Source organism: Rhinoderma darwinii, chromosome 8 (genome assembly GCF_050947455.1).
Source record: "Rhinoderma darwinii isolate aRhiDar2 chromosome 8, aRhiDar2.hap1, whole genome shotgun sequence".
Lineage (NCBI taxonomy): Eukaryota > Metazoa > Chordata > Amphibia > Anura > Rhinodermatidae > Rhinoderma > Rhinoderma darwinii.
The window spans coordinates 104,434,245-104,462,214 of record NC_134694.1 but is presented as its reverse complement, the minus strand read 5'-3'; the positions used below and the strand labels follow the sequence as shown (position 1 = coordinate 104,462,214).

At 43.4% G+C, this 27,970-nt stretch overlaps 1 protein-coding gene across 1 annotated transcript in view; it reads left to right on the top strand.

Annotated features, from left to right (window-relative positions):
• SPTBN4 (spectrin beta, non-erythrocytic 4) overlaps nucleotides 1–27,970 on the top strand; it is a 79,254-nt gene that overhangs the window by 46,319 nt on the left and 4,965 nt on the right. The window contains exons 20-32 of the mRNA XM_075836096.1: nucleotides 3,670–3,816; nucleotides 8,202–8,465; nucleotides 11,950–12,174; nucleotides 14,600–14,689; nucleotides 15,935–16,213; nucleotides 17,755–17,885; nucleotides 19,357–19,561; nucleotides 20,843–21,220; nucleotides 21,385–21,629; nucleotides 22,108–22,246; nucleotides 23,552–23,636; nucleotides 26,037–26,233; nucleotides 26,319–26,992. Of these exons, the coding sequence (XP_075692211.1) occupies nucleotides 3,670–3,816; nucleotides 8,202–8,465; nucleotides 11,950–12,174; nucleotides 14,600–14,689; nucleotides 15,935–16,213; nucleotides 17,755–17,885; nucleotides 19,357–19,561; nucleotides 20,843–21,220; nucleotides 21,385–21,629; nucleotides 22,108–22,246; nucleotides 23,552–23,636; nucleotides 26,037–26,233; nucleotides 26,319–26,992 (3,059 nt within the window). The remainder of the gene's footprint in view (nucleotides 1–3,669; nucleotides 3,817–8,201; nucleotides 8,466–11,949; nucleotides 12,175–14,599; nucleotides 14,690–15,934; nucleotides 16,214–17,754; nucleotides 17,886–19,356; nucleotides 19,562–20,842; nucleotides 21,221–21,384; nucleotides 21,630–22,107; nucleotides 22,247–23,551; nucleotides 23,637–26,036; nucleotides 26,234–26,318; nucleotides 26,993–27,970) is intronic.

Genomic DNA, 27,970 nt, shown 5'->3' with positions numbered 1-27,970 from the left:
GGTTAATGACATGCTTCCATTTGAGAAAATAGTGTACAAACATCGGGGCAAGGCGGCCAAATTTAATTTGATCTGGGATGGTTGGTGCTCATCGAGTCTCACTCACTGCACAGTCCAAGGGCTGACAGCTGATCTGGCACAAGCGGGGGGTGGGAGAGGGTAAAAGACTAGGAAGAATGACATGTCCAGGTGCTCCAGGGTAGGAAATATAAGAAGATTGGAGCGAGGTGATAGAATATTGAAGTGTGGGAGTATTCTATTCTCATGATGTAATGTAATAAAAGCCGGGTTGGTTGGAATTGAGAATCCTGTAGTATGTGTGAGTGGTCTGCGAACCATGGGTTATTATGATGAATACCTGCGAGTATTCCCTTTGTATAAATTGATTCTTCTGACATATGTACTATTGAATGTGTAATGTTCTACTGATGTATGTGATGGTTTGACTCTGACAGTTACTTTTAATAAAACGAGTTTAAAAAAAAAAAGAAGTCATGATGCTAGTATGAACAGAGCCCAAAGAGTTTGCATCAGCTTCCATATTTTTTCTTTCGTTTAATTTCCAATTGACCTCAATGATTAAAAAAACACTGATACTGACAGAATTGGTGGAGACTGGTAGACTGGTGCACTTTAACATCAGTTTGAGGCCTGTGGAAATGGACCCATTATTATCTGTTTTAACGGTGAACATACATTTAAAGGAATTGTCCAGGATTAGAAAAAAGAGTTTTCTTTTTGACTAATGGGACTGTAATACCAGACACAGCCCATGGACAGAAGTGGCGCTGTTCTGGTCAAAAAGCAAACCCTTTCTTTTAACCTCATAACGCCGAAGGACGGAAGCTGCTAGTTTGCGCAGGAGGACGGATATATCGCGTGGGTACTGACAGTGTACCCACGCGATCAGCGGCAGGAGCCCGGCTGTTATACACAGCCTGGCTCCTGCTGCAACTGCCGGAATCTAAGCGAGCTCCGATTCCGGCAGTTTAACCCATTAAATGCCGCTGTCAATAGCGACCGCAACATCTAATGTGTTTGACAGAGGGAGGGAGCTCCCTCTGTCACCCCATCGCCGCCCCCCCCAAAGAAATCACGGGGCGCCGTTGGGTTTCCATGGCAGCCGGGGGCCTAACAGAGACCCCCAGGTCTGCCTTCAGCAAATGCCTGTTAGGCAATGCCGGAGGCATAGCCTAATAGATTGCCTGTCAGTTTTACACTGACAGGCAATAATGCTTTGGTATACTAAGTATACTAAAGCATTATATATGCGATCTAAAGATCGCATAGTGAAGTCCCCTGGTGGGACTAAAAAAAAAAAATGTAAAGCAGTTAAATAAAGTTTGTGAAAAAAAATAAATAAGAATTTACAGTCAAAATCAAATAAAAAGTGTTTTTATTTAGTAAAAGTGCCAAAACAAATCACACATACACATATATGGTATCCCCGCGATCGTAACGACTTGAACAATAACATGTACACATTAATCAAACCGCCGGATGAACGGTGTAAAAAAAAAAACACAAAAAACAACGGCAAAATTCTCTCTTTTCTCCCATTTCCCCCATAAAAAATTAAATAAAAGTCCTATATACCCCAAAATATTACCAACACCTACACATTGGCCCGCAAAAATCAAGCCCACATACGGCCACATTGACGGAAAAATAAAAAAGTTACGGCTCTTGGAATGCGGCGATGCAAAAACACTTCATTTTTTTCTAAAAGGCTTTTTATTGTGCAAACGCAGGAAAACCTATAAAACCTTTACATATTTGATATCCCCGTAATCGTGCCGACCCGTAGAATAAAGTTAACATGTTATTTACGTTGCATAGTAAACGGCGTAAATTTATAACGTGAAAATCAATGCTGGAATAGCTGCTTATTTTCAATTCTCACCTAAAATAAAGTTAATAAAAGTTAATCGATATGTTATAAGCATCTAAAAATGGTACAATTACAAAATACAACTCGTCCCGCAAAAAACAAGCCCTTATACGGCGATGTCGTCAGAATAATAAAAAAGTTACGACTCTTGGAATGCGACCGCGAAAACACAAAAAATAATCCTTGGTCATTAACGCGCAAAATGGCCCGGTCATTAAGGGGTTAATCTTGGACAACCACTTTAATGTTAGAAAGTGTGAGCACCCCATGTGTTCTGTTATGAGCCCTGCTGATATGACACTCTATAATCCCAATACTCCCTTATAGTTACAGAGATAGTGGAAACCGTTAAAGGGTCACCCAGCTTTCCCTTACTCCTGAATGACAATAATACAGAGATATGGGGGTTATTATGTATTATGTATAACTGGCCATATCTGTTGTTTAGGGATTCGGGAAAGCTGAGTGACCACCATAATTGCCGCCATATTTGTATCCTACTGTAACGGCAGCCAAACCGGTTGTCAATCCGATATAACTAGTATTGGTGTTTTTTCTTATTTCTGTGGGAAATTCTTTTTAAAATACATATTGCTGTGCGACATATAGGGGAAGGCAGAGAAAGTCCTATAGATTTGAGGTCTGTCCCTAATATGAGGTATAGGGAGTAGAGATGTGGACGTAGAGTCAGGGACACAGACATGCAGAATGAGTTGTAGAGATTGGAGCAGGCAGTCAGGCACTGGCAGCAGAGGAGAAGGGGTGGGGGGATATGACGCATCACATTCGGGAGCCTCCCCCTCCATCCATTCACTGCAGTGGGATCATTCCACCATCCCACCTTGACTGTGGATCGAGGGGGACCTGCTATCAACAAGCATGTGTCAGGATAGCAGGGGCCCCATGCTCGTTACCCGGGGGAGCTAGCTGAAGGATCTGTGCTGGGGATCGAGCAGCCCACCCCTCATAGAGACAGCAATTCTCACTGCACCAAACAGCATCGCAGGACATTGTGCGCTGACGGCAGCTTCTGCAGGCACCACCACCGCACCATCTCATGCAGGCTCCTGTTTATTTCTTTCCACTCGACTGCTCTTCCTCTGCCCTGCTATTAATCCATCCGCTGTGGCCCGTCATCTTCATTCATATCCTCACCGGTCTTGTCAGACGTCCCCATCTGTCTGTCTTTTCCACGCATACCTGATCCCATCTTCGTTTCTCTCACCTGTCTGATAAGGTGGTCAATTATTTCTAGTCACCTACTCTCTGCTGCCTTCTTACCCTAGTCCCCCTCTTGACTGTCTCATTCTGCATTTCTACCCTCATCTTTGAATTATGTCATCTCACACCTGACTCTAAACTCTCTGTTTTTTCCATTTTCCTCCATTGACATATCCGATTGCAGTCTCACCTGTCTAACGCTGTCATCCACCCCCTCACACTCATCTGTCTGTCTCTTGCGTTCACACTGTCCCCTCTTTTGGTGGCTCTCGTCTATTCAGTTCCCGTCTCTTTCATTTCTCATTACTTTTGCTCCTGTGTCCTGCCTTTTCCCAATACTTTGGTTGACATCAATTCTTCCTCCTCACCCCTAGTAGTCATTTCATCATCTGTCCTGTAGATACATCATACAAGGACAACAGGAAATTTTAAGGAACTTTCTCCTGTCTTGTGTTTTACCTGCACTCACCCCATTTAGAATAAGGGAACCCGGCAGGTCCTTGTCATCTATCAACCATGGGATCCTTCACTCTCACCCACCTCTCTATGTCCCACAGCTGGATGCTTGGATCAACGAAAAAACACTGATGGCTCGGGATAACTCGCGTGACGTGACTCAGAAACTTCACAAGAAATGGCTCAAACACCAGGCGTTTATGGCTGAATTGTCTCAGAATAAGGGCTGGCTGGACAAGATTGAAAAGGTAAGGTGATGGCTCCTTCAATGCATAGAACTGTGATGACCCTTTGGAGATGTCTCGGGGGGGGCATCCCTTTTCCACATTCATACATAGACTTTAAGGACATATAAATGTCTGTTATGTTCTTGTACATTATTTAGGACATTTTGGATTACCCAGTTTGATTCTGCTTTGATCTAAATACTCAGAATAATCTCAATACCTTGGAGAGCAGTAATGCTGCTGGCATGTTTTAGGAAATATGGTTTTCGGGACCCACATGAGCTTGAGGAAAAAGTACAACATGCTGTGTATTGTCGTTCATCCATAGAAGGGGGAGACACCTGTAGGAGCTGGCGGAGCATGGGTCCCCTGGGTTCCAGTGTGAGCGCCAACCAGCCACTTGGCCTTGTCCATTGAATTTATACATAGGTCTAGGGCAGCCAACTGAAGAAAAGCCTAGCCCGACTCCGGGAGACACAATTCCAATTCTGTATTCATTGCAGCCTAACAATTCAGCACGCACTTTTCGGATTGATCCAATGTTCATGTGGCTGTAGATGAGGTCAGTACAAGGAAATGATTACACATAGACTAGAAATACTTATATATCGGCTTATTTTTAACCCTCCTGGACCATGATCCTTGGCACTAACACCAGAAAGATTTTCTCCTCTTCTGCAAGGAACTCCTCAAGAACTTTTTGGTACCATTGCTGTGAAAAGATATGGACCGCATGTCCACTATATACACATTGATCTATAGCTGTTAAGCAAAATGTATAAACACGAACATGAGGTTCTTTGTGAACCATTGGCTGAAATTGTATAAGCCCACTTGCCACTTCATCTCGATCTCTCTAAAGTATATCCCTACTCCTATTAGTTTCAGCGCCGCACAGCGGCCACAGACACTGCGTCCGCAGAGGGAGCAACCCAGAGGCCCAAAAGCACCCCTTCTGCCAGGCCACCTTGGCTCTGGGCCACGTCCCACCACAGAAACAGATACCACCACACTGCACCACGAGAACTTTTTGGGTTGACATGCCCTTGAACCAGGGGTTAACATATTACTGAAGAATTTTGTGACCAGGGAATAAAACTTCCACAGACCAGAATAGAAAACAGCCCAAAAAATTGGGTGCCAGCAACAATTTTCTAGGCACGTTGGATACCTAGCTCCTATGATTTGTCTCGCCCTGCCATGCAGAAGGCCCACATGGCGCAGTCTACTTAATCAACTTAAAAACGAGAGGAGAAGCAATTGCCGAATGTCCCCAAACCAATTTCCCCCTTCTTTTTTTAGATTGGTGTCAGTGGGTTTACAATTTATGGTGTAGGTATTTGCTAACCATGTATAGGAACGATGTCCTCATGACATTGGATTCCCATGTGTTTAATGAACATCTACGTGATTAAAAAGCAGAATATAATGTTACGTATAATACGATAATCAAAGGAACGTCCCGTGAAGGTCACCGTCTATTTATAACCAAAATCAATTTTCAGTTACTTCTGGATTCCAGTGTTTTTTTGTTTTTTTTTTGGTTGCTTATGTAACTCGCAGTCACCAGACACCATCTTTCTGTATATATGGCGCCAAATCCGCCTGGTAGATTTTGTTACGTTTTCGGGAGTTATTTGTGGGGCCTCCTTGTTTAGGATTTGGCCCTTCTCCGTATCTTTAGTGCTTTGTGTTACTGTATGCAGAATGCAATATGCTTCTCCTTGTTTTAATATATGGATGGATTCAACACGGCACCAAGTGTCAGCCCGATGCCAGCTGTGCAGTGCCAAGGCCGAATATAGGACTGCATACCCCTCTGGCAGGATATCCTGGAAGATGCAACACATACACAGTAAACAGGGCACTTGCTTTGAACGTAGCGAGTGTAAGGATTGTATATTTTGCTGAAGCTGTCAGTATTGTTGGATCCGTAGGATGAAGACATGCCAAGATTCCTCTAAGCATTTTATTCCAGAGATTAGCATATTGCTGCAGTGTTAGTGTAAGCCAGTTTATTTCTAAATTGCTGTTCAATATTTGTGACGGCTTCACGGCTGCAGCCGTTATTTATATTTGTGCATCTTGTCCTTATTAGAGGTCAGCACCAATGCACTGTATCCATGCACTCCGTACGATACTGAATTGCAAGCTCTTGAGTAATCAGGCGCCTTTGGCAATTTACTGATGTCGTAAATATGCGTCTCGTGTAGTAACAGGTATTAGCGTTAATTAAAGGGGTTGTCCTGGATTAGAAAAAAGGGTCTGCTTTTTTCCAAAAATATCACCCTGCTGGTTTATGGGCTGTGACTGGTATTGAATCTCAGTCCCATTCAAGTGAATAAGGATTAGCTGCAATACTGGTCACAGCCTATGGATAAGAGTGGAGCTGTTTCTGGAAAAAAAATATCTTTTTTTTTTTCTCTAATCCTCGACAACCGCTTTGTATATATGAGCAATTCACAACTGTTCATAGTTAATACAGCAGGAGTAGTAGTACGGGCATGGCTACCAGGGGTAGTATATACTGGTCGCTTCTGTCCGCAGTTAAAACAATTATATGTCATTCGTTTTTGTAATACAAATAACTTATCTACGGCCAAAGTTAACAAGTGCCTTTAGTTTTGTCCATACATGTATATCCAGCGGGGTCAATTTTAGCACTACTTTTCATGTGTCCAAATGGGCACAATTACCAGCTGCATGTAATGCCTGCTGCAGCCAACTTCTATTGCTTCTTGGGCAAATGTAGATGAGTTTACACGACCTTACATAATACATCATTTGCTTTTTTATACCAGTATGGCTTAAAAACGGCAAAATACTGACACACGTACAGCAAATTTCTACACATCATAAGAGATGGCTCAATATTGTCCGTCACCTTCACGTTCATATCAGTTATATTATAATCGGATTTCAGCCATTGTTTCGGGGTCAGTATTTATTCTGGTTCACTTTTGCAGTGCCCCTAGAATTGCAAATGCTAATGCATACATTTTTGCACATCATGCAGAATGATTATCATCCAAACAGTAATTTGGGGTGGAGACTGGAAAACTGAGAATTGTGACCCAATGAAAGGGGAATAAAGATTTCAGATGGAAACCCAAATGGGGTGGTACGCCCCATTGTTTGGCTAATCCCTTTTAGTTAGAAGGGTCACTAGGAAATAATTTGTTTTCTGCGGGGAAATCTGGCAGGAAGTGCTCAATTGTCCTGCAGCGCCCCCGCAGGGAAAATAAAGCATTACATGGTGCTTATTAAAATCAATATATTTATTTATACAGGTAAGTCTACTTCAACCATATTTAGGTTGTCAGACAGGTTAGGCTCCTCCAGGGGTATAACCGGGGTCAAATACATGGAACTAATCAGTTACAAGATCAGTGAAGTAGCTGACACCATGTTTCTCCTATGTATTGCTCAGGACTGTCATATACAATGGGATTAACACCATGACCCAGATACTTCAGATGTGCGACATATCATGGGCTTCCAGGCATCTCTTGGAGGTTCTTATCTCAGCTTCTACTGCCAGACTGTGATTTGCATTAAATCCAATAATTTTGCCTTCTTTTCCCTGAAGAAAAATAACAAGATCAAATATGGGTGAAATGGAGGGAAATAAAAGATTGAGATCCTTGTGCTGCAGGCATTGAGAGTGAACGACTAGTGGTGCATGGGCAGGGTAGAGCATGGTTAGCTGACCTGACGTAACGTAACTCGCTGGCAACCTAACTAAAATAAAATACCTTACAGCTAAACTAAAAGAAAAATCTCACTTTACATCTATAGGATTAAAGCAATAGAAATAACTCTGCAGACTTTGGTTGGTCATCTCAGTCCATATTGAGGAGTAAAGGTGTCCATGGACTGGCAGAAACAAAGCCTTGACCTAGAGCCGTGAGACGGACAAATATCAAAGGGATATTCTTATTTGAAGGGGTAGACTGGTTTTAGAAAACCTATTTTCAAATATACTATTAGGACTTTCTGAGGTAATCCAGAGGGAAGGGTCCCTTGTTTGGGATCTCCATTAGTTGGCTGGAACAGAGAGCGGCTACAATGGAGCATGTCCATACATTTTAAGGACCACTCATTGCTAGTAGTGGTCACCATGGAAAGCTTCATTTCTCCTGTGGGGAGTCTATTTTTGGGGACACTTCTAACAAAAAGATAATAAAAGGCGGACAACCCCTTATCATAGAAATGAATGCCACTGGATTCCAAATGACAATATTTCACCAGTTCGTGACGGTCATTCCGATCAACCAAATTCTTGACCAGCTTTAGGTTGGGGAACATTACAATAGGAAAGAATTCCTATAAAAGTGTATCACATTGATCAGAAATGTGATGAGAATCCGCCTTTGAATAATTTCTCTGGCATCTAATTTGTACAGGAAGGTCATCATCTGATCCAGGAGAAGCCAGAGTTGGCTGGTGTGGTGAAGAAGAAGATAGAAGAGATCCGTCAATGTTGGGTGGAACTTGAATCCAGTACGCAAGCCAAAGCTCAGCAGCTCTTTCAGGCCAGTAAGGCCGACCTGGTGGTGCAAAATTATACAGACCTGGGCAAAAGACTTCATAGGCTTGAAGAACAACTACAACCTGCGGAACATTTACCTGGCATTTCCACTGTTAATACTCAGCTGAAGAAGCTAGAGGTGAGTCCGTTGTATTATGGTGTTCCAAAGATCTTTTAGGATGGTCAATGATCTTCTTGGGATGGGCTCGGCAAGAATTTTGGTGTCGGAAATCCTTTCATATCACTTGGACCTGGTGTTCCTCACAGTATTGTACTTTATTTATCAGATAAGATGTCAGTAGCGTGAAGCTTGTGTGTTCTACGGTAATCTGAATATTGTGTGTCAGATTCTAAGGGCTCTTGCACACGACCTTGTGTGCCGCCCGAGTCCCATCCGTGATCCGTGGAAAGATAGGACATGTTCTATCTTTCCACGTATCGGAGAGTCAGGTCCGCTTTCACGGACCCGTTTCACCCACTGAAGTGAATGGGTCAGTGAAAACTATCGGGTGCCACTCTGATGCCGTAAAAAACAGCCCGAGTGGCACTCAGTCGTGTGCAAGAGCCTTAAGGGGGGTCTTTGTACAAGGGCCAACAGGGGAATGGTCTAGCAGCATTTGTGAGTGAACCCTATGTACGTGACCGATACACATTGAGCTAACCATGAATGTGATGCTTTGCAGATGACTTACTGTCCATTTCTTTGCAATCTATGTTCTTGTGGAATCTGGTGAAGGTGACTTTAAGGCATTTTCTTCAATATTATTCATTTTCTATTCGTGTTTTAATTTGTGTTTGCCAACTCTTTCAAGGTGCTGCCATTTTGAATACATTAATGTGTGCATGCTTTGGAGGAGCAGCGCTTGGCCTGTCCAGCTTCTAGGCAGGGAAATAATGCAAGATGGAAAAGCATGTGTGTGATTTTGAACATAATACCGAAGACTTGCCAGAATGTATAAGGAAAGGAGATGGACTATTACAGCGTCCCTTGTATTTATCTAATAGTCTTCTCATCTATACCGGACTTGCAGCTATTTCGAGTTTACTTAGACGGACATTTGGTTTCCTGCATGGACAACACATTGACCCCATATTGGAATCATGGATCCCAACCGCTAAATGTCTCCGCTGTTCACAGGAGTACTGCTGTTGGTCAATAAATTGGCACCAATGGGGAAACATAATTGACGTTAGCATCAGGTCAACACCAGTGCTGGTTTTGTAAACAGCACGGGCATTTAGTCATTGGATCCATGATTCCAATATCTGCGTGCTGTTCTGGGGTCAATATTGATATGGCCCTTGTTAAAAATACTGCATTAACCCTTCCCGAAAAGGAAGCCAACTGTCCATCTGAACAACCCCTTGAGTTGGCCATACACGTTACAATAAACATCCGAGACACAAGCTCAGACAATTGTCTTCAGCCCCTTGAGGTGGTTGGTAAATGGTCATAAAAGCAATCCAGGGCTTTATCTACCATGCAACCCTTTCATCTAGAATATTAGATTCTTTCATGGATACATTTCCATTAATGTAGTAATTTTTTTCTGCATTGATAACTATTTTCCATCCTGACCCGATTATATTGACAAAATGTTTTTGGTAAGATACCTACAGCCTTCATCCATACATATATTGGTGAATACAAGGGATTATCCTCATGCGATTTATTAGTGACATCATCAAGATTATTTAAAAAGAAGACAAAATCATTGCTTATAAAGGACTTTTCTGCGCAAAACTCAAAATCGGACTTTTGCCCAGAGTCTTGGTGCTCCTCCGGTTGTTTTTTGGCGTCTCCCGTTGCATGTGCTATGACCCGCGCCTCTTACAGTAGTGCTATGGCCAGACCTCAGGGAAGTTGTTCTCCAGCTGCCTCATGCTCTATATTACACACAATGATGGTCCTTTAAAAGATAAAGTACCATCTCTGTGGTGAATATACAGCTGTGAGGTCTTTCACATGCAGCATTCTGAATTACATGTGTACAATGCCCTATGTACTGCTCACTTCATGGAGGCAACGATTACGTTTCAGCTTTCTGCTTGCTCGGTGCTCATCATTCATAGACACCTCATTCTTCCAACAGCATGACGCAGACACCCACGACTGTCCATCTCATCATCACAGTGCACTTTGCACCCAGCCCATTGCCTGATCCTCGGTACAGTAGATCGTGTGTGTGTTTTGTATTCTCTCCTCTTCATTTCCTTTCTTCAGTCTCTGGATTCCATACTCTGCTATCACTAGTGAAATTGTTCTGTTGTAGTTTCTGCGCCAAATGATCACTGCAACCTGATTATTTGCTTTTATTCTTGAACATGATAAAAATGATATATTAAAGGATTTAACCAGATTTTTATGTTTATTTTATTCACTTTTCTTTTTTTTTTACCTTTTAATGTAAAGGTCCAAAAAATGTTCTTGGTGTAGTCTGAGGTCTCATTCCCACTACAGAGATGTCCTTCGTGAATAGGTTTCCCATTCTAACCAGTAAACACATACATGCATGTTATTCAATTCATGACTGTCCCATAATCTTGTCCTTGGTTTACTTACTGTACTAGGGAAAAAAAAGCCCTTAATGCATTTTCAGCAAAAGCTACCAGGTTTGCCCCATAAGAATGGGCTTCACTCTAGAGTTATTAGGTTTGCCCCATAAGAATGGGCTTCACTTCCCAGAGCTGCCAGGTTTGCCCAATAAGAGTGGGCTTCACTCCGCATAGCTATTAGGTTTACCCCATAAGGCTATGTTCACACTGAGTATTTTGGGGGAGGATTTTCTGCCTCAAAATTCCGTTTGGAACTTTGAGGCAGATTTTCCTCTCCCTGCACGCCGATTTTTGCGGCGTTTTTCGCCCGCGGCCATTGAGCGCCGCGGGCATAAAACAGCGCGAAATACGCTTTCTCTGCCTCCCATTGAAGTCAATGGGAGGTCAGAGGCGGAAGCGCCCGAAGATAGGGCATGTCGCTTTTTCCCGCGAGGCAGTTTTACTGCTCGCGGGAAAAAGACGCCGACGCCTCCCATTGAAATCAATGGGAGGCGTTCTCGGGCCGTTTTTGCCGAGTTTTGCGACGCGGTTTCCGCGTCAAAAAAATCGGCAAAATACTCCGTATGAACATCCCCTTAGAATGGGCTTCACTCCGGCGTTATTAGGTTTGCCCCATAAGAAGGTGCGTCACTTCCTGGAGCTATAAGGTTTGCCTCATTGTCCCATACAAGTTGAAGACCAGTAAATTTAATTCACAACGGACTATGTTCACTTAAGACATTAATTTGTCCACAGTGTCAAGTGAGGGGTCACTGTCAATTCAACATCTAACATTGCCAATTTTAACTATTTATTAATAAAGTATTTATTATTTTTCAATTCAACACGATCATACTACTTTCCCCTCTATCCCTTCCCCCCCCCCCTTTTTTCATTGCCTCATAAAAAGTTGCTTGACTTTCCAGAACTACTAGATTTTTTTGCCCCATAAGAAAAAGCCTTGTATCCTAAGATTGCTGGGTTAGCCAGAATTTCTGAACAATTTCGCAAATGTAGAAAATATAAAGATGACGCAGAAATTCTCCCTCCCATAGATATTCGTCTCTGAATTTTCTCCTTTAATGCAGACGATGGAGTCGCAGATGGAGGAATGGTACAAGGAGGTTGGGGAGCTGCAGGCACAGCTTGCCTCTCTTCCCTTGGACGTGGTAAGCCAGGAGGCTGTGGATGAAAAGCAGAATGAGGTCGGAACTAGGATTGTGCGTTTGATTGAGCCCTTAAAAGAAAGAAGACGCATTCTCCTGGCCTCTAAGGAGGTGCATCAAGTCACCCGGGACTTGGAAGACGAAATTGTGAGTACATCACTACTGGCTTGTTTTTCACTGAATGTCAATGCAAAAGCTGTTTCTATTCAGTCAATGTTACTGACGGTGTTGTGGTTATCACATATCTCCACAGCAATAGCGACAAATATCCGCTATATATAAACCGGTATGGCAGTATATCAGAATTAGGGAAAACATGCAAAGGAATAAGAGAGACCATTGTTTTGTAACACTATAGGACAGTGGCATAGCAGAGTTTGGACTCTTACCAAACCCTGCCCTAGATGCCCTCACGACCACCCAACCACATAAAAGAACTACAGTGATACAAGTGCAGGGGTTAATACGGTATCCTGCTACTAAAGATCTAACCGCGCTCTATGGATCTAAATGAATACTTGATTATTATAATGTTCTTAGATCCCATAGAGTGTTTTATCCTCACAAATAGCGGAACTCTGGTTAGGTGGTGGCAGGGCCGGACTGACCATCTGGGAGTTCTGGCAATTGCCAGATGGGCTGGTGCACAGTGGACTGGTTGGCTGCAATCCATTATAGCTGCGGACTGAAGCCTATTTACACAGGGTGGCTGGTCAAGCTGATCTGTAATCAGCCGCTAATCAGACAGTTTGACGGAAAGAATAGTTCTACTTATTACGTTATTTTTGCCATCATAATGACAGACACCACGCCCTAGCCCAAAAAAATACCAATGTAAGTCAAAGTCCTAGGTGTGAGTGGCACATGTGCGGCATGTGTCCTAGGTTATTTATGTGTTCAATGTATATAGTGGCGTTCTTCATATGTACAGTATATATGGTGGAATTATTCATGTGTATAGTATATATAGCAGCCCAGGATCCACTTAATATCGATCACATCTAACGTAGATGTGATCGATATTGGGTGAATCCTGTGTGTCAAAGACATGCCGGACCTGCCCTCGGCTGAATCGGTTGGAATCGGCTGAGGGAGAACGATACAGCTTCTATGTATACAGGATAAATAGAAACGGTATCATAAAAAGTAAAACAATTTTTTGAATAAAAGTCAATTCGATGTGATTAAAAACATAAAACAGATTGATTTAATAAAAAAATAAAAAAATTCCATTCAAAGGTGTACATAGCTTTAAATTCATCCACCTAATAATGAAAGCGTTCCTCCACTGAAAAGCGATTATAGTGCCGCAGCGCGCACAACAACAAATAACTTATATTACCGTTTCTGCTTCTAACGGCAGCGTGAACTGTCTATAGTCCGTGCTGTCGGAGGTTAGAGAAATCTGCAGTTAGAGACAAAGCGTCCTGCTCGTCTCCATGGCTCCGATATTCAGAACGGTTGCCAGAGCTATATGTCTATAGCAGTGGCGGCGGTTCTGCATAAGGGAGCCATGGAGACGAGCAGGACGCTGACTCTAAGGGTATGTTCAGACGCTTAACAAAATACGGCTGAAAATACGGAGCTGTTTTCAAGACAAAACAGCCTCTGATCTTCAGTCGTTTATAGAGTTTTTTTTACGGCCGTTTTTGGAGCTGTTTTTCTATTGAGTCAATGAAACCGCTCCAAAAATGGCTCAAGAAGTGACATGCACTTCTTTTTACGGGGCGTCTTTTTACGTGCCGTTATTTGAAAATGAGGCGTAAAATAATGCCCCTTCGGAACAGAAAGCCGTATTTCCCATTGAAATCAATGGGCAGATAATTGTAGGCGTTCTGCTTCCGATTTTTCAGCCGTTGAATATAGCCCGTGTGAACATACCCCAACTGCAGAGTTATGAGCCGCCGGCAGCACAGACTATAGACAGTTAATGCTGCTTTTAGGAGCAGAAATGGTAATATAAGTTATTTAAAAAAAACAAATATTGTGCACACTACTGCAATTGTTTTTCAGTGAAAGTAGAGGTACGCTTTAAATAATATCTCATTTATCTTCCAATAATGAATCGAATTAATAAATTATGGACACATAATACATCGTACACCACCAGGATATTTAATATTTGTTGCACACATATTTTCTTAATATTTTCCAATATTCTATTTATTTCTAAAAATTGAAATATGATTGGGGAGGGGGGAGGGATCATTTCCGGGTATTGTCACCATCTCCACTAGATCCTATTCCTGCCGCCTTCCTTCTGTGCTGCTCAAACATTTTATAACATTTATTGATTTATGAAATATCAGAATAGCACAAATGGAAGGCAGCGTTTCAAGGAGTATCAGAAACACTGTACAATGTTTTTGTATATCTGGAGGGTGGGCTCGCCACTGCGCAAACATATTGAATGGACGGGAGATGGGCCTATATGCTTTCAAATGCCTGAGATGATTTTATGTCCAAGTCCGGCCCTGGGTGGTGGGCTTAGGTACAGATATGGTCTCTACTGTGTGGAGATATTGCCCATTATCAACAATTTTTAATGCCATCTGATTGCAATCTCTCACAGTTCTGGGTGCAGGAAAGGCTTCCTCTTGCAACGTCGAAAGATCACGGCACGAACCTACAGACCGTACAGCAACTTATCAAGAAAAACCAGGTGAGTGCCTGCGGCATCTCCTAGATCTAGTATGGATTTGCTTCCAAACAGATAACGATTAGGAGCCTGAAAAGTGATAAAACAGGATATGTACACATGGGAGTTTTCCTATTCCTGAGAATAGGCCATGAATGTGGGATTTACCAGACATAGCCCTTTAAGACCCCCTGCACACAAAGCAGAATTGCGCTGGATTTTCTGTTTCAGGTTTGCAGGCAAGAAGATTAGATTCATCCATCCACGTTCTGATGAACATTTTAAATTTTCGACTTTCAAATCTCATGTTCATTTTGTTACGGATGTTCCAAATTTCACCCTTTTCAATGTTGAAGAAGTGAAATCCGCCGCAAAATCTGCACATAACACATGCAGATTTTGCTGCAGAAATCCGCAACGTGTAGGTAACTTCAGGGTTTTTCCAGAATTTTCCATACCATGTATTCCTGCAGCATTTTCTGTATTTTGCGTATTTTGGTTGCAGAATTTCATCATAGGCTTCAGGGCTATCGGAAATTCCGCAATGAAATATGCAACACAAATACATTGCAAAGTCTCCACAAAATGTAAAAAAGTAATTCCGCTGCAGAATTTGCTGCGGAATCAGCGCTACGTATTTTTGTTGCCTATTTTTATGCCACGTTTGACTGCACCCTTATTCTTTTGAACGGTAGGGGGACCGGGGGGCTGTGGTGCTCCCTGACAGGTCCGTAAATATCCCTGTGCCTTGTTCTTCAGCTCAGCCCCATGTGAATAGGGATAAGCTGCAGTAACATAGAGAGCGGCATGAAAGACTATAAAAGACTAGATATGCCATAAACAAGGATCCCAGTCCCAGGATGCCTGTTCTCCACTTGAAAATGGAGCAATTCCGATAGAAAGCCGAATGACTATTATTATTAATATGCTTAGGAATTGCTATATATGCAGTCACCGAATATAAAAGTGTAGGTCCAAACAATAAGTTTTTTGGATTCGACTTCTTATTGGAATAAGACGTCCCAATTCCCTGCACTACTATAAGGATGCTCCCTATTATTTTGTAAATTCGGTAAGGTCCAACTACATCTCTCAGCTTTTATATTCCATTACCCAAGATGAAGTGCCACCCCCACCCCCCTAAAAAAGAGACCGATCCTATCACAGGTTTCTTACAAGATGTTTGTGCCTCTTTCTGATTTCATTGACTTTTCCTGATCAAGAGGTGACTTTGCTCCCATCTCTGGTCCTGCACTTTCACTTTATCAGAACCTGAGGAGAGAGATTCAGGTACACTCCCCGCGTGCGGACGACATCTTGGAGCGCGCAGGTGCCATTGCCAGCATTCGGACTCCGGAGGCAGAAGGGGTCCGTATAGGGTTTGAGAGTCTGCGTGGGATGTGGGATTTGCTGCGGCAGGAGACGGAGAGGCGGCAGCAGCTTCTGGACATCCACTACCAGGTGCAGCAGTATTACTTTGATGTGGGTGAGGTGGAGACCTGGCTGAGCGAGCAAGAGCTTCTCATGATGAATGACGAGAAGGGAAAGGTGAGAATTTAGAAGAACTAATAATCAGATGTGGACACAGCGGTTGAATAAACCCTGAGGAATTAATGCAGAAAGTATATTACTTTTAATTAGGCAAAATATAACATTAATTTGCCGAAAGTGGAATACCCCTTTAATATGATAGCGGTTTGAGCTGTTTTTTTGATGCAGAGCTCCAAAACCTCTGCATAGATATAGATTTAAAACATAATGTTCTGTCTGGCTGCAGGCACCACTAGGGGGAGCTTTCTATAAAACACACTGTTCACCACTCAAACGTCTTCGCTGCGAGATCCATCACTCCAATCACAATGGATCAGATGCCAAACAATCACATGTATCACAAGATGAGTCTCCAAATGATTATGCTGATTCCCATAGTTCTCGTGACAAACTTCCAAACCTCTCCCACAACACAGTTACTATAGACAGTAGTCAGCGTCTGGCATAGTGTATACTGCAACACATTTGTAAAAGAAGGATGGTTTTATTATACTCTGTTTAAAAAGTTTAATCATGAATTTAAAAACATACGCAGCACGTCTAGCAGTAGCCTGACCCTGGGTTTCGCCCTCTTTTGCCTCGGCTAGTATTAGGTGCCGTTTTGCGCCGATTTAGTATAAAACGCAGTTTAACCGCAACATGTAAACACAGCCTTGTTGTTGGGAAGTTAGTACCTGAGCTCCCTCTAGTGGTAGCTGCAGACCGCTAGAATGTTTTGTTTTAAATCTATGGCTATGCAGGGGATTTGAAGTTCTGTATAAGAAAAATAGATCTCCAACCGCTGTCAAGTAATATTTTAAAGTGAATCAGCACAGAACGTGTTCAAGGGTGGACATTTACTCTAAGGGTTTGTCTCATCTGAGACATCCCTTTTAAGAAGAGAGCCGCCTGGTCTGTCGCCCGGTACCTGCAGCAAACAGCTGAGGAAGCCGCTGCTATAAGGATGACCTTGTCCGTCAGAACGGGAGCTGCTCTGAAAGGGGTGTTCCACTACTGAACAACTGATGACCTATCCACCGGATAGATCATCAGTATATCATCGGTGCGTTTCCGACACCAGGACCCCGCACAGTTAAGCCGCTCCGGCTGCCTCCGGGCACAGGATGTTATGGCCCATTAGGCGATGTACGGAGCCGAAAGCAGATGGCTCCGTACATAGTATAGCGGCCGTGCCGTCTAACTGCAGCTCTGTTCCTATTCACTTGAATAGGAGCAGATCTGCAGCTTGGCCGTTATTCAGTGGCCGGAGCTAACTGCTTACATGTACGTCCGGTGCTCGGAAGCAACCGGAACGGTTTAACGGTGCGGGGTCCGGGTGTCAAACCCCCACAGATCATGTACTGATGACTTATCCGGTGGATAGGTCATCAGTTGTCTGGTAGTGGACAACCCCTTAAAGGAGCGGCTCTCTGTTCTGCTAATAGGGCCTATGGACAGGGGTTGTTTTCATGAGATAACCCCTCTAGGTTTACATTTAAACGTGTATTTGTCATAACTTTTATTTTCTTTAATATTATAAAACCATTCCTCTGTAACAGGATGAGCAGAGCACATTGCAGCTTCTGAAAAAGCACCTTATGGTGGAACAGACCATTGAGAACTATGAGGAGACGATAGCGCAATTGTCCCGGCAATGTCGCAGTCTCCTTGATCTGGGGCACCCCGACAGGTGAGAGTGTGACAATCTTATATGGGACATGTTATACGGATTCCATGAGACATGCTGGCCAAACTGGGTCAATTGGATGAAAACCATAGCTGTAGCTGAGCGCTTGGATCAATTCCAGTTGATGTCAGGACTAGCATGTTTAGTCGGAAGATAGCAGCTACAGTCCTCTTCCAACATTTCTGATTTACCATAGATATACTATGTCAGTGGTTTCTATGAGTTACTGCAATCTGTCCTATGGAAAATACATACATGACAGGAAAGTGTCCCGTATATTTTTTTTCATAATTAAAACCACATAATGAAACAATCTTCTTTTCTAATCTGTTTTTTTATTTTCCAATTCTAGCTTTTTTTAAATTCTATTTTCTGTACATGATTATGAGGGCGGCCATCTTGCCAGAGCTGCTGTTAACAGCATTTAGAGAAATGCTTTACAACCGCATCTAGGGCTATAGGAACCTCTGTGCAGGAGGGGACCCAATGACTTATATGGGAGAAATTTCTTGGCATGCCCTTTGACCTGTGCAGAGGTCATTGTGCAGGGAGGGGAATAAGGGGAGTTGTGTCCATCACCTATTGTCAATGGTGGATCCTATGTTATCTATATAGAGGTGTTACCTGTCAGTGAAAACCTGCCTGTGATGATAAAAAGATGACTGCTGAGATGTGATCTCTAAAGAACAGGAAGGGTCAGTCTATTATGAATGGTGGATCCTGTGTTATCTTTATTTAGATATTACCTGTCCGTGTAATGCTGCCTGTGATGATAATGAGATGACTGATGAGAAGTGATCTCTACAGAGCAGGAAGGATCAGTCTATTATGAATGGTGGATACTGTGTTATTTATATATCGATGTTACCTGTCAATGTAATCCTGCCTGTGATGATGATGAGATGACTGCTGAGAAGTGATTACTACAGAAAACTTGTATTCCCAATAAAATCACAATTCTGGAGCATCATTTCTTGCATTGTGCTGTTCCTCTGTTATTCCTGTCACAAAAGAATTGGTAATACCCAGTTGTTGATGAATTCATACATTTCCAGGAGGAACTGAGGAATGACACAATGCCAGGAAAAAAAGATGCTCCATGGAGAATATGTATTTACTAAAACCAACTTATCAGGAGAGCTGGCAAGTCCTCCTTAATAGGTTTGTCTAGTTTGGATAACTTTTGCCCACCTTGAGGGTCCCCATTAAACCCTTACTGATCAGGAGTAGTCGAAGCCCCCAAATGTAATTGCTTGTTTTCTGTGCAGGGCCAGGAAATATGTGGACTTTAATTGTTTTCAGTGCATACCTGGGATACTCCATGGTTAAAACCCATATCCAGATTGGAAAACAAGTTAACTTTTTGCTAAATAATGTTAGATAATGATTTTACTATTTGATTATTTGCAAGTCACCTCTGTTCTGTCTCTGTATTGTGCTCCCAACTAATGCACTGACTACTGTCCTTGCATAGTGAGCAGATAAGTAGGCGTCAATCTCAGATTGATCGGCTCTACGTGTCTCTGAAGGACCTGGTGGAGGAGCGAAAAGGACGTCTTGAGCAGCAGTATTGGCTCTTCCAGTTGAGTCGTGAGGTGGATGAATTGGAGCAGTGGATTGCGGAGAAGGAGGTGGTGGCAGGGTCTCCAGAGCTGGGCCAAGATTATGAGCATGTCACGGTAAGTGACATTGGGACTTCGTGTAAGGCTGGTTTCAGACAGCTGTAATGTGGCTGCAGACCTCCGTGGCTCTAGTGAACCGTACTTAGATCACCATAGAACCCTATGGTACTCAATTGAAGTTTGGTCCACTAGAAACGCGTGAGGTCCAGATACTAAAAAATTGCCCGCATTGTGGCCTCACTGAAACTGGCCTATTATTCAGTATCCTGTCGTTTCAGAATAAGCTGTAGTGTGTGTGTACATGAGGAATAACACTATTTCTTCCCATTATATAACTTTTATATGCCATTTTTCACCTCTCTATGCTTTAATTGTCAGTTTTCCCTGAGCTCAGTTCCAGAGGGGGTGGAGACTAGATGCTATCATGTCACCCATGCACTGCACATAGAAAAGAGGAGATCCTGCTTCCCTATCTCTTTGTAGCACACCCTCAGAAGCAGCAGAATGAAGAACATTATACAGCAGTAATGAGCAGTGTAGCTGTGAATTCATAACTGGGGTGACATAGAACATTTACTAGAAGCTACTGCAGCGTCTCTGTGTCTCTCTGCCTCTGTCTTTTTACAGCAGCTGATTCCCCTCTCCATAGACTTCTATGGGTAGCATAGAACCCGATCACTTAGTGAGCAGATAATCGTCACTTCTCCCAAGACCAATTTTACCAGTGAATTGAGAGTGAATGATCAGTGCAGGGGGAGAGGGAGAAGTGGCTTATAAGTGAATAGGCTATTTTCTCTAATAAGTTAGTTTTACAAACGTGTAATAATATATTTGCTTGTACTGTTGACTTAAGCAAAGTTTGTTGAGACGACAGTGACCATAAAAGTTTTTGCTATTACTCATTTACGCGCTAGACAACTCAGTCTGGTGGAGTAAGTTTCATTCCAGTTAATGTAAGTTCGAGAAGCCCCCACTGACACATTTCGCACATATAGACAATTCTTACAGGATCCTGTGACAAGCTGGTCTACCTCAAGTCCTTATGGCACCCCCACCAATGTCCAAGCCAAACTGCTGCAGGCAACGGAAGAGAGAGAGATGGTCGTACATGCATGACCATCTTGTCCATTGAGGTTAATCGGACCCTTTCCTTTAAAATCTGTGCTGGGACATGTTCTTTATGGACATCTGTGGAAGTCCAAGCTCCCAGTACGACACCATTATGAATCTTATGAGATGTTTGGGTGATATGCTATTAATACATGTTATCAGAATCCCTCTTTAAATTTGTTACGCTCAAAGTTCCCAGAGGTCTAATAAATCGTCTGTTATTTGCAGCTTCTTCAAGAGAAGTTCACCGAATTTGTCAGTGAGACGGGCAACATCGGGCAGGAACGCATCTCTGCAGTCAATCAGATGGTAGATGAGCTCATTGACTATGGACACTCAGATGCAGCCATAATAGCAGAATGGAAAGATGGAGTGAATGAGGCCTGGGCGGATCTACTGGAATTGATGGAAACAAGGGGCCAGATGCTTTCTGCTTCTCACGAGTTACATAAGTTCTTCAATGATTGCAAAGAGGTCTTGTCCCAAGTGGAGGAGAAAAAGCAGAGGGTGCCGGAGGTTAAGGCGCAGGAAGCTCGGCTCTCAGCTGGTTCCTTGCAGCGTATACTTAGTTCATTTGAACATGACATTCAGGTCCTTGTTACTCAGGTGAGCGTTCTATATTTAACACTGTCCATACAAGCTTTAACCTTGCTTTTAGTAACACACTTTTTAAACTTGGATGCTACATCTAGTAGTTCTTGCGTGTTCATTGATAGACACAAAGCTTCCAGTGTCATGGTTTTATTTTCAGTCTTCTCTCCAATGGGCAGGTACGGCAGCTACAGGAAAATGCGGCACAGCTGCGAACAGTCTATGCCGGGGAAAATGCAGCAGCCATAGTCACCAGCGAGCAGGAAGTGATGCGATCCTGGAAGGAACTCCTGACCTCATGTGAAGACTGCAGGCTACAGATTACTACCACCAGTGATCGCATGAAGTTCCTAGGTCTCGTGAGGGACCTACTCTCCTGGATGGATAGCATTATTTGCCAAATTGGCACAGGAGAGAAGCCCAGGTACGTAGAAAATTGGTATCAAACTGCACAGAAAATGGAAACTTCACGAGAAGTTGGAAGCAGTAGATATTGGAGAAGGTGTCTTTTTACACCAGGAGCTGATGTCAGTGGTCAACTAGACGTGATAGAGGACTGGGTTGTTATGCCGCAGACTTACTCTTTTGTCACCAGACTGCTGTATCCTTCTAGTAAGATATTGGAAATGAAGCGCCAAGGAGCACGTATGAGGGCACGACCACCAGGTTCTTTGTCACATCTACCTGGAAAATATGGCTCTTCATGAGAGCGCCCAGAGGGAGAGGAAATCTCAGCAGCTGGGGTCACAGTAAAAACAGTTTTGTGGGATAGAAGAAAAACTATTCCAAAGTTCAATTTTCTGTATTTGGGGGAGGGGGGGGGTGTTTTGTGTTAAATTTTCTACTTTATGTACTTGTCACATATATACCAACTGGTATTTGCCATCTTTATATGTTCCCAGAGACGTGTCTTCCGTGGAGGTTCTAATAAGTTACCATCAAGGATTAAAGAGTGAAATTGAGACCCGAGACAAGCGGATTGCAGATTGTGTGGAACTGGGAAAGTCCTTAGTCTTGAACAAGAGGCCGGCAACAGAAGAAGTAGGTGAATTGTAACTTCTAACTTGTCTTATTAAGACCTCATGCACACGATCTGTACAGTGCTTGCGACTACGTACTGTGAATCCGGAAGCTCTCCATGTATCGCCAAATAATGTACCTTCATATGAAATCAGAGCCATTCGGAGGTACAGTTGAGCCTCATAGAGGTCTATAGGCGACGTATAACTCAGAAGTTGTTACAGTGAAAAAATTCGCTTGGAAACATGAGCCCTTTTTCCACAGATTGAGTGTTACAATGAGTAGATACATCTGGAGAAAAACAACATAGTCTCAAACTAATGGCAGCGCAGTCACTTAGTGAGAATAGACATGGACTGCACATCCACAATATATATACGTTGATCATAATTTATAAACCAGAACATGAGGTTCCTTGTTAAAGTGTAGCTAAACGTTTGACAAACTTCTGACATGTCATAGTGACAGGTCAGAAGTTTGGATTGGTGGGGGTCCGAGCACGGAGACCCCCACCAATCGCTAGAACGAAGCAGCTGAAGTTCTCGTGTGACGTCTCAGCCGCTTCGTGTCGGTTTGGCTTTTTCCGGAAATAAATGTATAGTGTACGGACTCAATAGAAAGTCTATGAGCCTGTACTCCGATACATCGACTTTCCGGAAAAAGCCGAACAGGCACGAAGCGGCTGAGCGCTCACACGAGGACTTCAGCTGCTTTGTTCTAGCGATTGGTGGGGGTCTCAGTGCTCGGACCCCCACCAATCCAAACTTCTGACCTGTCACTATGACATGTCAGAAGTTTGTCAAACGTTTAGCTACACTTTAACATTTTGATCAAACTGTATAAGCCTACTTGCTACTTCACGGCGACCTCTTAAAAGTGGGTCCCTACACTATCAGTTGCAGCATCGTATGGCGGCCACTGCCACCGCATCATCGCTCCTGCAGAGGGAGCAACCCTAATGGCAGCGCAGTAGCAAATGAGGCACTGTGATTTGCATCTAATTAAAGCTGGTTATTTGTTGCAGCGTTGTGTTTTTTCTGAAAATCACGACAGAACTGCAACAAAGCCGCTATGTGTGAACTCGACCAGATCAGACTTTCTAGCACTCACCATGTGTGTCCTACTTTGCATGGCGGCTGTATGAAGGCAGCTGTGTCTATTTCAGTTTCCTCCTGAAGCTGTTATAGAAGAAGAAACATTGGCTTCCTATAACATTGACCCAGTTTGCATGTGGTTGGGGGATGCCCAGGTCTATGTGAATGGATTACATTTCTGTATAACCCTACATTTCACATTAAACTTACGTATATTTAATTTTTCCACCAGATTAAGCAGAGTCTTGACAGATTGATGGCCAAAAAGAGAGAGATGCTGGACAAATGGCAGAAACACTGGGAGTGGCTGCAGCAAAGTAAGTGCGTCATTTTGTGGTGGAGCAATCCGTTATTGTGAATCTGCAAAATCAGGGTCCGGCGTATAATGTGCCATCTACTTGTTCCTTTAGTTTTCAATTTTATGTAACTCAACTTCACAAAATGTCCTACTTAATCTCCCTTCCAGATAAAGAACGAGGCGGGCAGCCCCCTGCCATCTAAAGACCAGCTAATTAGGGTTGCCATGGAAACCTTTATAGCTCCCACACTCTATTTCCACGTCCCCCCTGATGAATGCGGGGGAGACTTTAGAGCAAAACGTATGGGGCTCTATCTGTAGAGAGCATTTAACTATTTCAGTATTCCCAAAAATCTGAGGCTTGGGTTTTTTTTATTTTTACAGCCAGTGCTCTCAAACAAAAATGCGATGACGCAGAGTTATAGATTAAGGCCACTGCCCTGCAAGGGTTAATGATGCAGCTGATCATCACGTTCCATGCAAGAGTTAATGATGCAACATTGAATGCTGCAACGTGTAAGGGTATGTTCACACGGCGGGCGTCCGTAACGGATGAAATTACGGGGATGTTTCAGCCTGAAAACATCCCCGTAATTTCAGCCGTACCGGCATGTGCAGGCGCTTGAACGCCGCGTCAATTACGGCCGTAATTAGCGCTGCTATTCATTGGAGTCAATGAATAACGGCTCCAATTACGGCCAAAGAAGTGACAGGTCACTTCTTCTACGCGGGCGTCTATTTACGCGCCGTCATTTGACAGCGGCGCGTAAATATACGCCTCGTGTGAACAGACAAACGTCTGCCCATTGCTTTCAATGGGCAGATGTTTGTCAGCGCTATTGAGGCGCTATTTTCGGGCGTAATTCGGGGAAAAAACGCCCGAATTACGTCCGTAAATAGTGCGTGTGAACATACCCTAAAGGGTAATGCTGCCTCCACTGAATACCCAATCCATGCAAGAGTTAATTCTGTAGAGAAATAAATTCTATGGTGTTTTTTTTTTTATCGTTTGAAAATGGACTCTATGGAAACGTAAAAATATGACTTTGTAGCTGCAGGGATGTGTATAAGGCCCCTTGTGCTCCAGCGCATTTATTGTGATTTTCTGCAGCAAAACCTGCACATATTACATGCAGATTTTGCTGTGGATTCCCCCCCCCCCCTTCTAAATTAAAAAGGGTCAAATCCGCAGTGAACATAAAGAACAGAATGAGCAATCTGCAGCATTTCTGTCCCATATGAATCCAGCCTAACGGCTATGTAAAAGAATGAGAGACGCCATGTTATTGCACAGCACCAGTTCTGAAAGGGACATTAATTTTTCAATTTCATTTTCAATTTTTTAATTTTTCTATGTATTTTGAAACTGATTGCCTGATCTGTGCAAGGGTTAATAATAATAATGTGTTGTGGCTCAGTACCCCGGCCTGAAGGAAGAAACACAGACTTCTAGAAGATTTTTTTTTTCTTTCTGAGTTGCGTTTTTTGCTGCGATTCCGCCGCAAAAATGCGCAACTTCTGGTATTTACCTCCCCATTGAATTCAGTCCAGCAACAAATAAGCAGCGTTTACGCAAATAAAACTGAAATGCTGCAGAATAAAATTCTGCACCGCATGGGAATTTCTGAGCGTTTTTTTGGGCTAAGTATTTACGCAGCATGTGGATGAGATTTTGTTTGATCTCATCCACTTTGCTGCTACTGTATAATGCTGCGGATTTGTAGTATGTCACCAACGTGTGAACTGACCCTTAGGTTTGGATTTTACCTGCGGTTTTGATGCAGATTTTCTGCACCAAATTCTGCAACATGTGCATTTAGCCTTACTGTGCATATGCAGCATTGTGAGGTTTTCCATGGGCGGTCTGTTTACCTGAAGGGGTTAAGCATCTGAGAAGTGGCAGCAATAACTGCTGCTTTACGGGTACAACCACCCATCTTTGCTTCGGGTGGTCCAACCCATGTCATCCCAGGTGTCACCTCTTTTCTGCATTACATCATATATAACTGGCCAGGGCAATGCATTGGATGAATGTTGCAGTGAGAGGGCATTGCTCTAGCGCCAGGCTAAGTAAACCTTTCAGACGCATTAATTAATTACTTTTGCAAGCACTGTTTTTAGTAGGCTCCCAAATAAAGATTGGGCAGCTGCCTAGCAACAGGCACTGCCAGCTGTGGGTACATTACAGGATTTCCAAGCTACTGTGGAGCTCCAGTGATGTCACTCGCTACAGAGAACAGAAAAGCTGGTGGCGTCTATTGCTATAAAAAGGTAATGCCCCCCCCCATCTGCAGGCAATTATCGCTGAAGACAAGTCATTTGTTTTTCCGTAGAGGAGGTGGAGCGACATGAGAGACATTGTTCCACGGCTGTCGGGTAAGAACGTATAACTTCTCGCGCTTCTCTTCCTATAATATAGTGCTTGAAGTCCACCAGTTTGCCCAGGAAGCTGGGGTGGCTGATGCCTGGCTAACAGCGCAGGAACCCATAGTGAAGAGTCCGGAGCTGGGTAACAGCGTGGATGAGGTGGAGCAGCTGATTCGAAGACATGAGGCTTTCCGTAAAACAGCAGCAGCTTGGGAAGAGAGATTCAGCTCCTTGAGGCGGCTCACTACAGTAAGAAATCGGTCACGTAGGATTAGGGGGGTCCCACGTATAATGAAGTATTGTAAACTGTTTTGCTTCCTATTTGTTTTGCAAGCTGGAGAAGATGAAAGCAGAACAGAGCAAGTTACCAGCAACCCCACTCCTTGGCCGTAAAGTTTTCCCTGACACAACTGACTTTTCAACGCGACCACCATCCCTTGTACATCAGACGATCCATGACAAGTCAGACATAAGACCAGATCAAAAGGACACCCTGTCCATCCCTAATGGGATTCAAATGGATGTCCATAGAACAAAAGCAGAGAAGGCAGAGGCCAGGGTGGGTTATGTGCGTCAGGAGATGAAACCAGAAAGGCTGCAACCAAAGATAGACCATGTAGAGGCCAAGGTAACGGAGAAACTACCACCAGCTCAGGAGGGATCCAGGGCAGAGCGTTTAGAAATAAAAGCTGCACAAGGTATGGCGAGTTTAACCGTGGAGAAAGATGGTAAAACGGGACGGCATGGAGATCGGAGAAGAGAGCGGCATGATCGCAGGATAGAACGTCAGGAGTCCAGCGAGCAGGAGGTTCCTAAACCAGAGCAGCTGGAGGAGAAGAGAAGACGGGATAGACATGAGAAGAGGCTGGAAAGACAAGGATCCTGTGAGCAAGAAACCCCAAAACACGATCTTCCCGAAAGAAGGAGAGAAAGGCACGAGAGGAGGACGGAAAAACAAGAGTGTAGCGAACAAGAAACACCAAGGATCGAACCTGAAAGGCAAGTAGGGTAAGAACTATATAGAAGATCTGGGTCCTATTCAGACAAGGAAAGCAGAGTTTTTGGATTTGGGTAGTTTTTGCAGTTTCCAAGTACTATTAGGTGACCCTTAACGGCTGTCTGGGCTTTTTTTTCCAGAAACAGCGCCACTCCATAGGTTGTGTTTGGTAGCGCAGCTCATCTCCATTCCTTAGGCCAACTAGAAGCCGGTTAGACTACTCAAGGAGCAAGAATTTTTATAGGCAGCAATAGAAAGTAACCCAAAAAGTTAGGTGCCAGCAAAAAAGTTTGTGGGTGCATTGGCTACATGGCTCCTAGGATATGTCCAGCCCTGAGTCAATATCAAATAATAGTATCCCATTAGATGATTAGTTATGATATAAGTTAATGGAGTGGGGACCAGGGGTGGACATACCAGATGTGTAACCTGTGCAGTTACACAGGGGCCTAGTAGGTAGGGGGCCCACTGTCACCTTAAAAACAGCTTCCTTCTGGCAATTAGATTGCATGAATGGGACTGAACTAACAATTACTGGTGGATTGTTAGAGAGACTTAGGCCCGGTTCTCAAGTCATGGCAAAACGGTACGGTTTTGACATAAATCACAGCAAAAACGCATTTCGACTGCGACGTGAATACCGAGCCTTATAGGGTTTATGATGAACTGTTCAAGAGCAATTGGCCCATATACTGTTCTTGCACAGTGGCCCTCTGCTGTCTGTGTCCGCCTATGGTTCAGGACCCATGGCGTGGTCTTAGTTGCTGCTTATTGAAGAAAGCTGTATTTCCCCTCTATCTTTTCCAGAATGGGGGCATCTCCCCCGTCCATACATTAAAGGGATATTCCCGTCTTATTTTATGGCAAATATAATTACTTTCTATGGTGGGGAAACTCCTTTAGGTTACATCTCTCGGTCCTGATCTCCTTGTATAAGGCGTGAGGTTGCCGTCCTGATGATTGTGTATAAGGATGAGATCTTGGTCTGT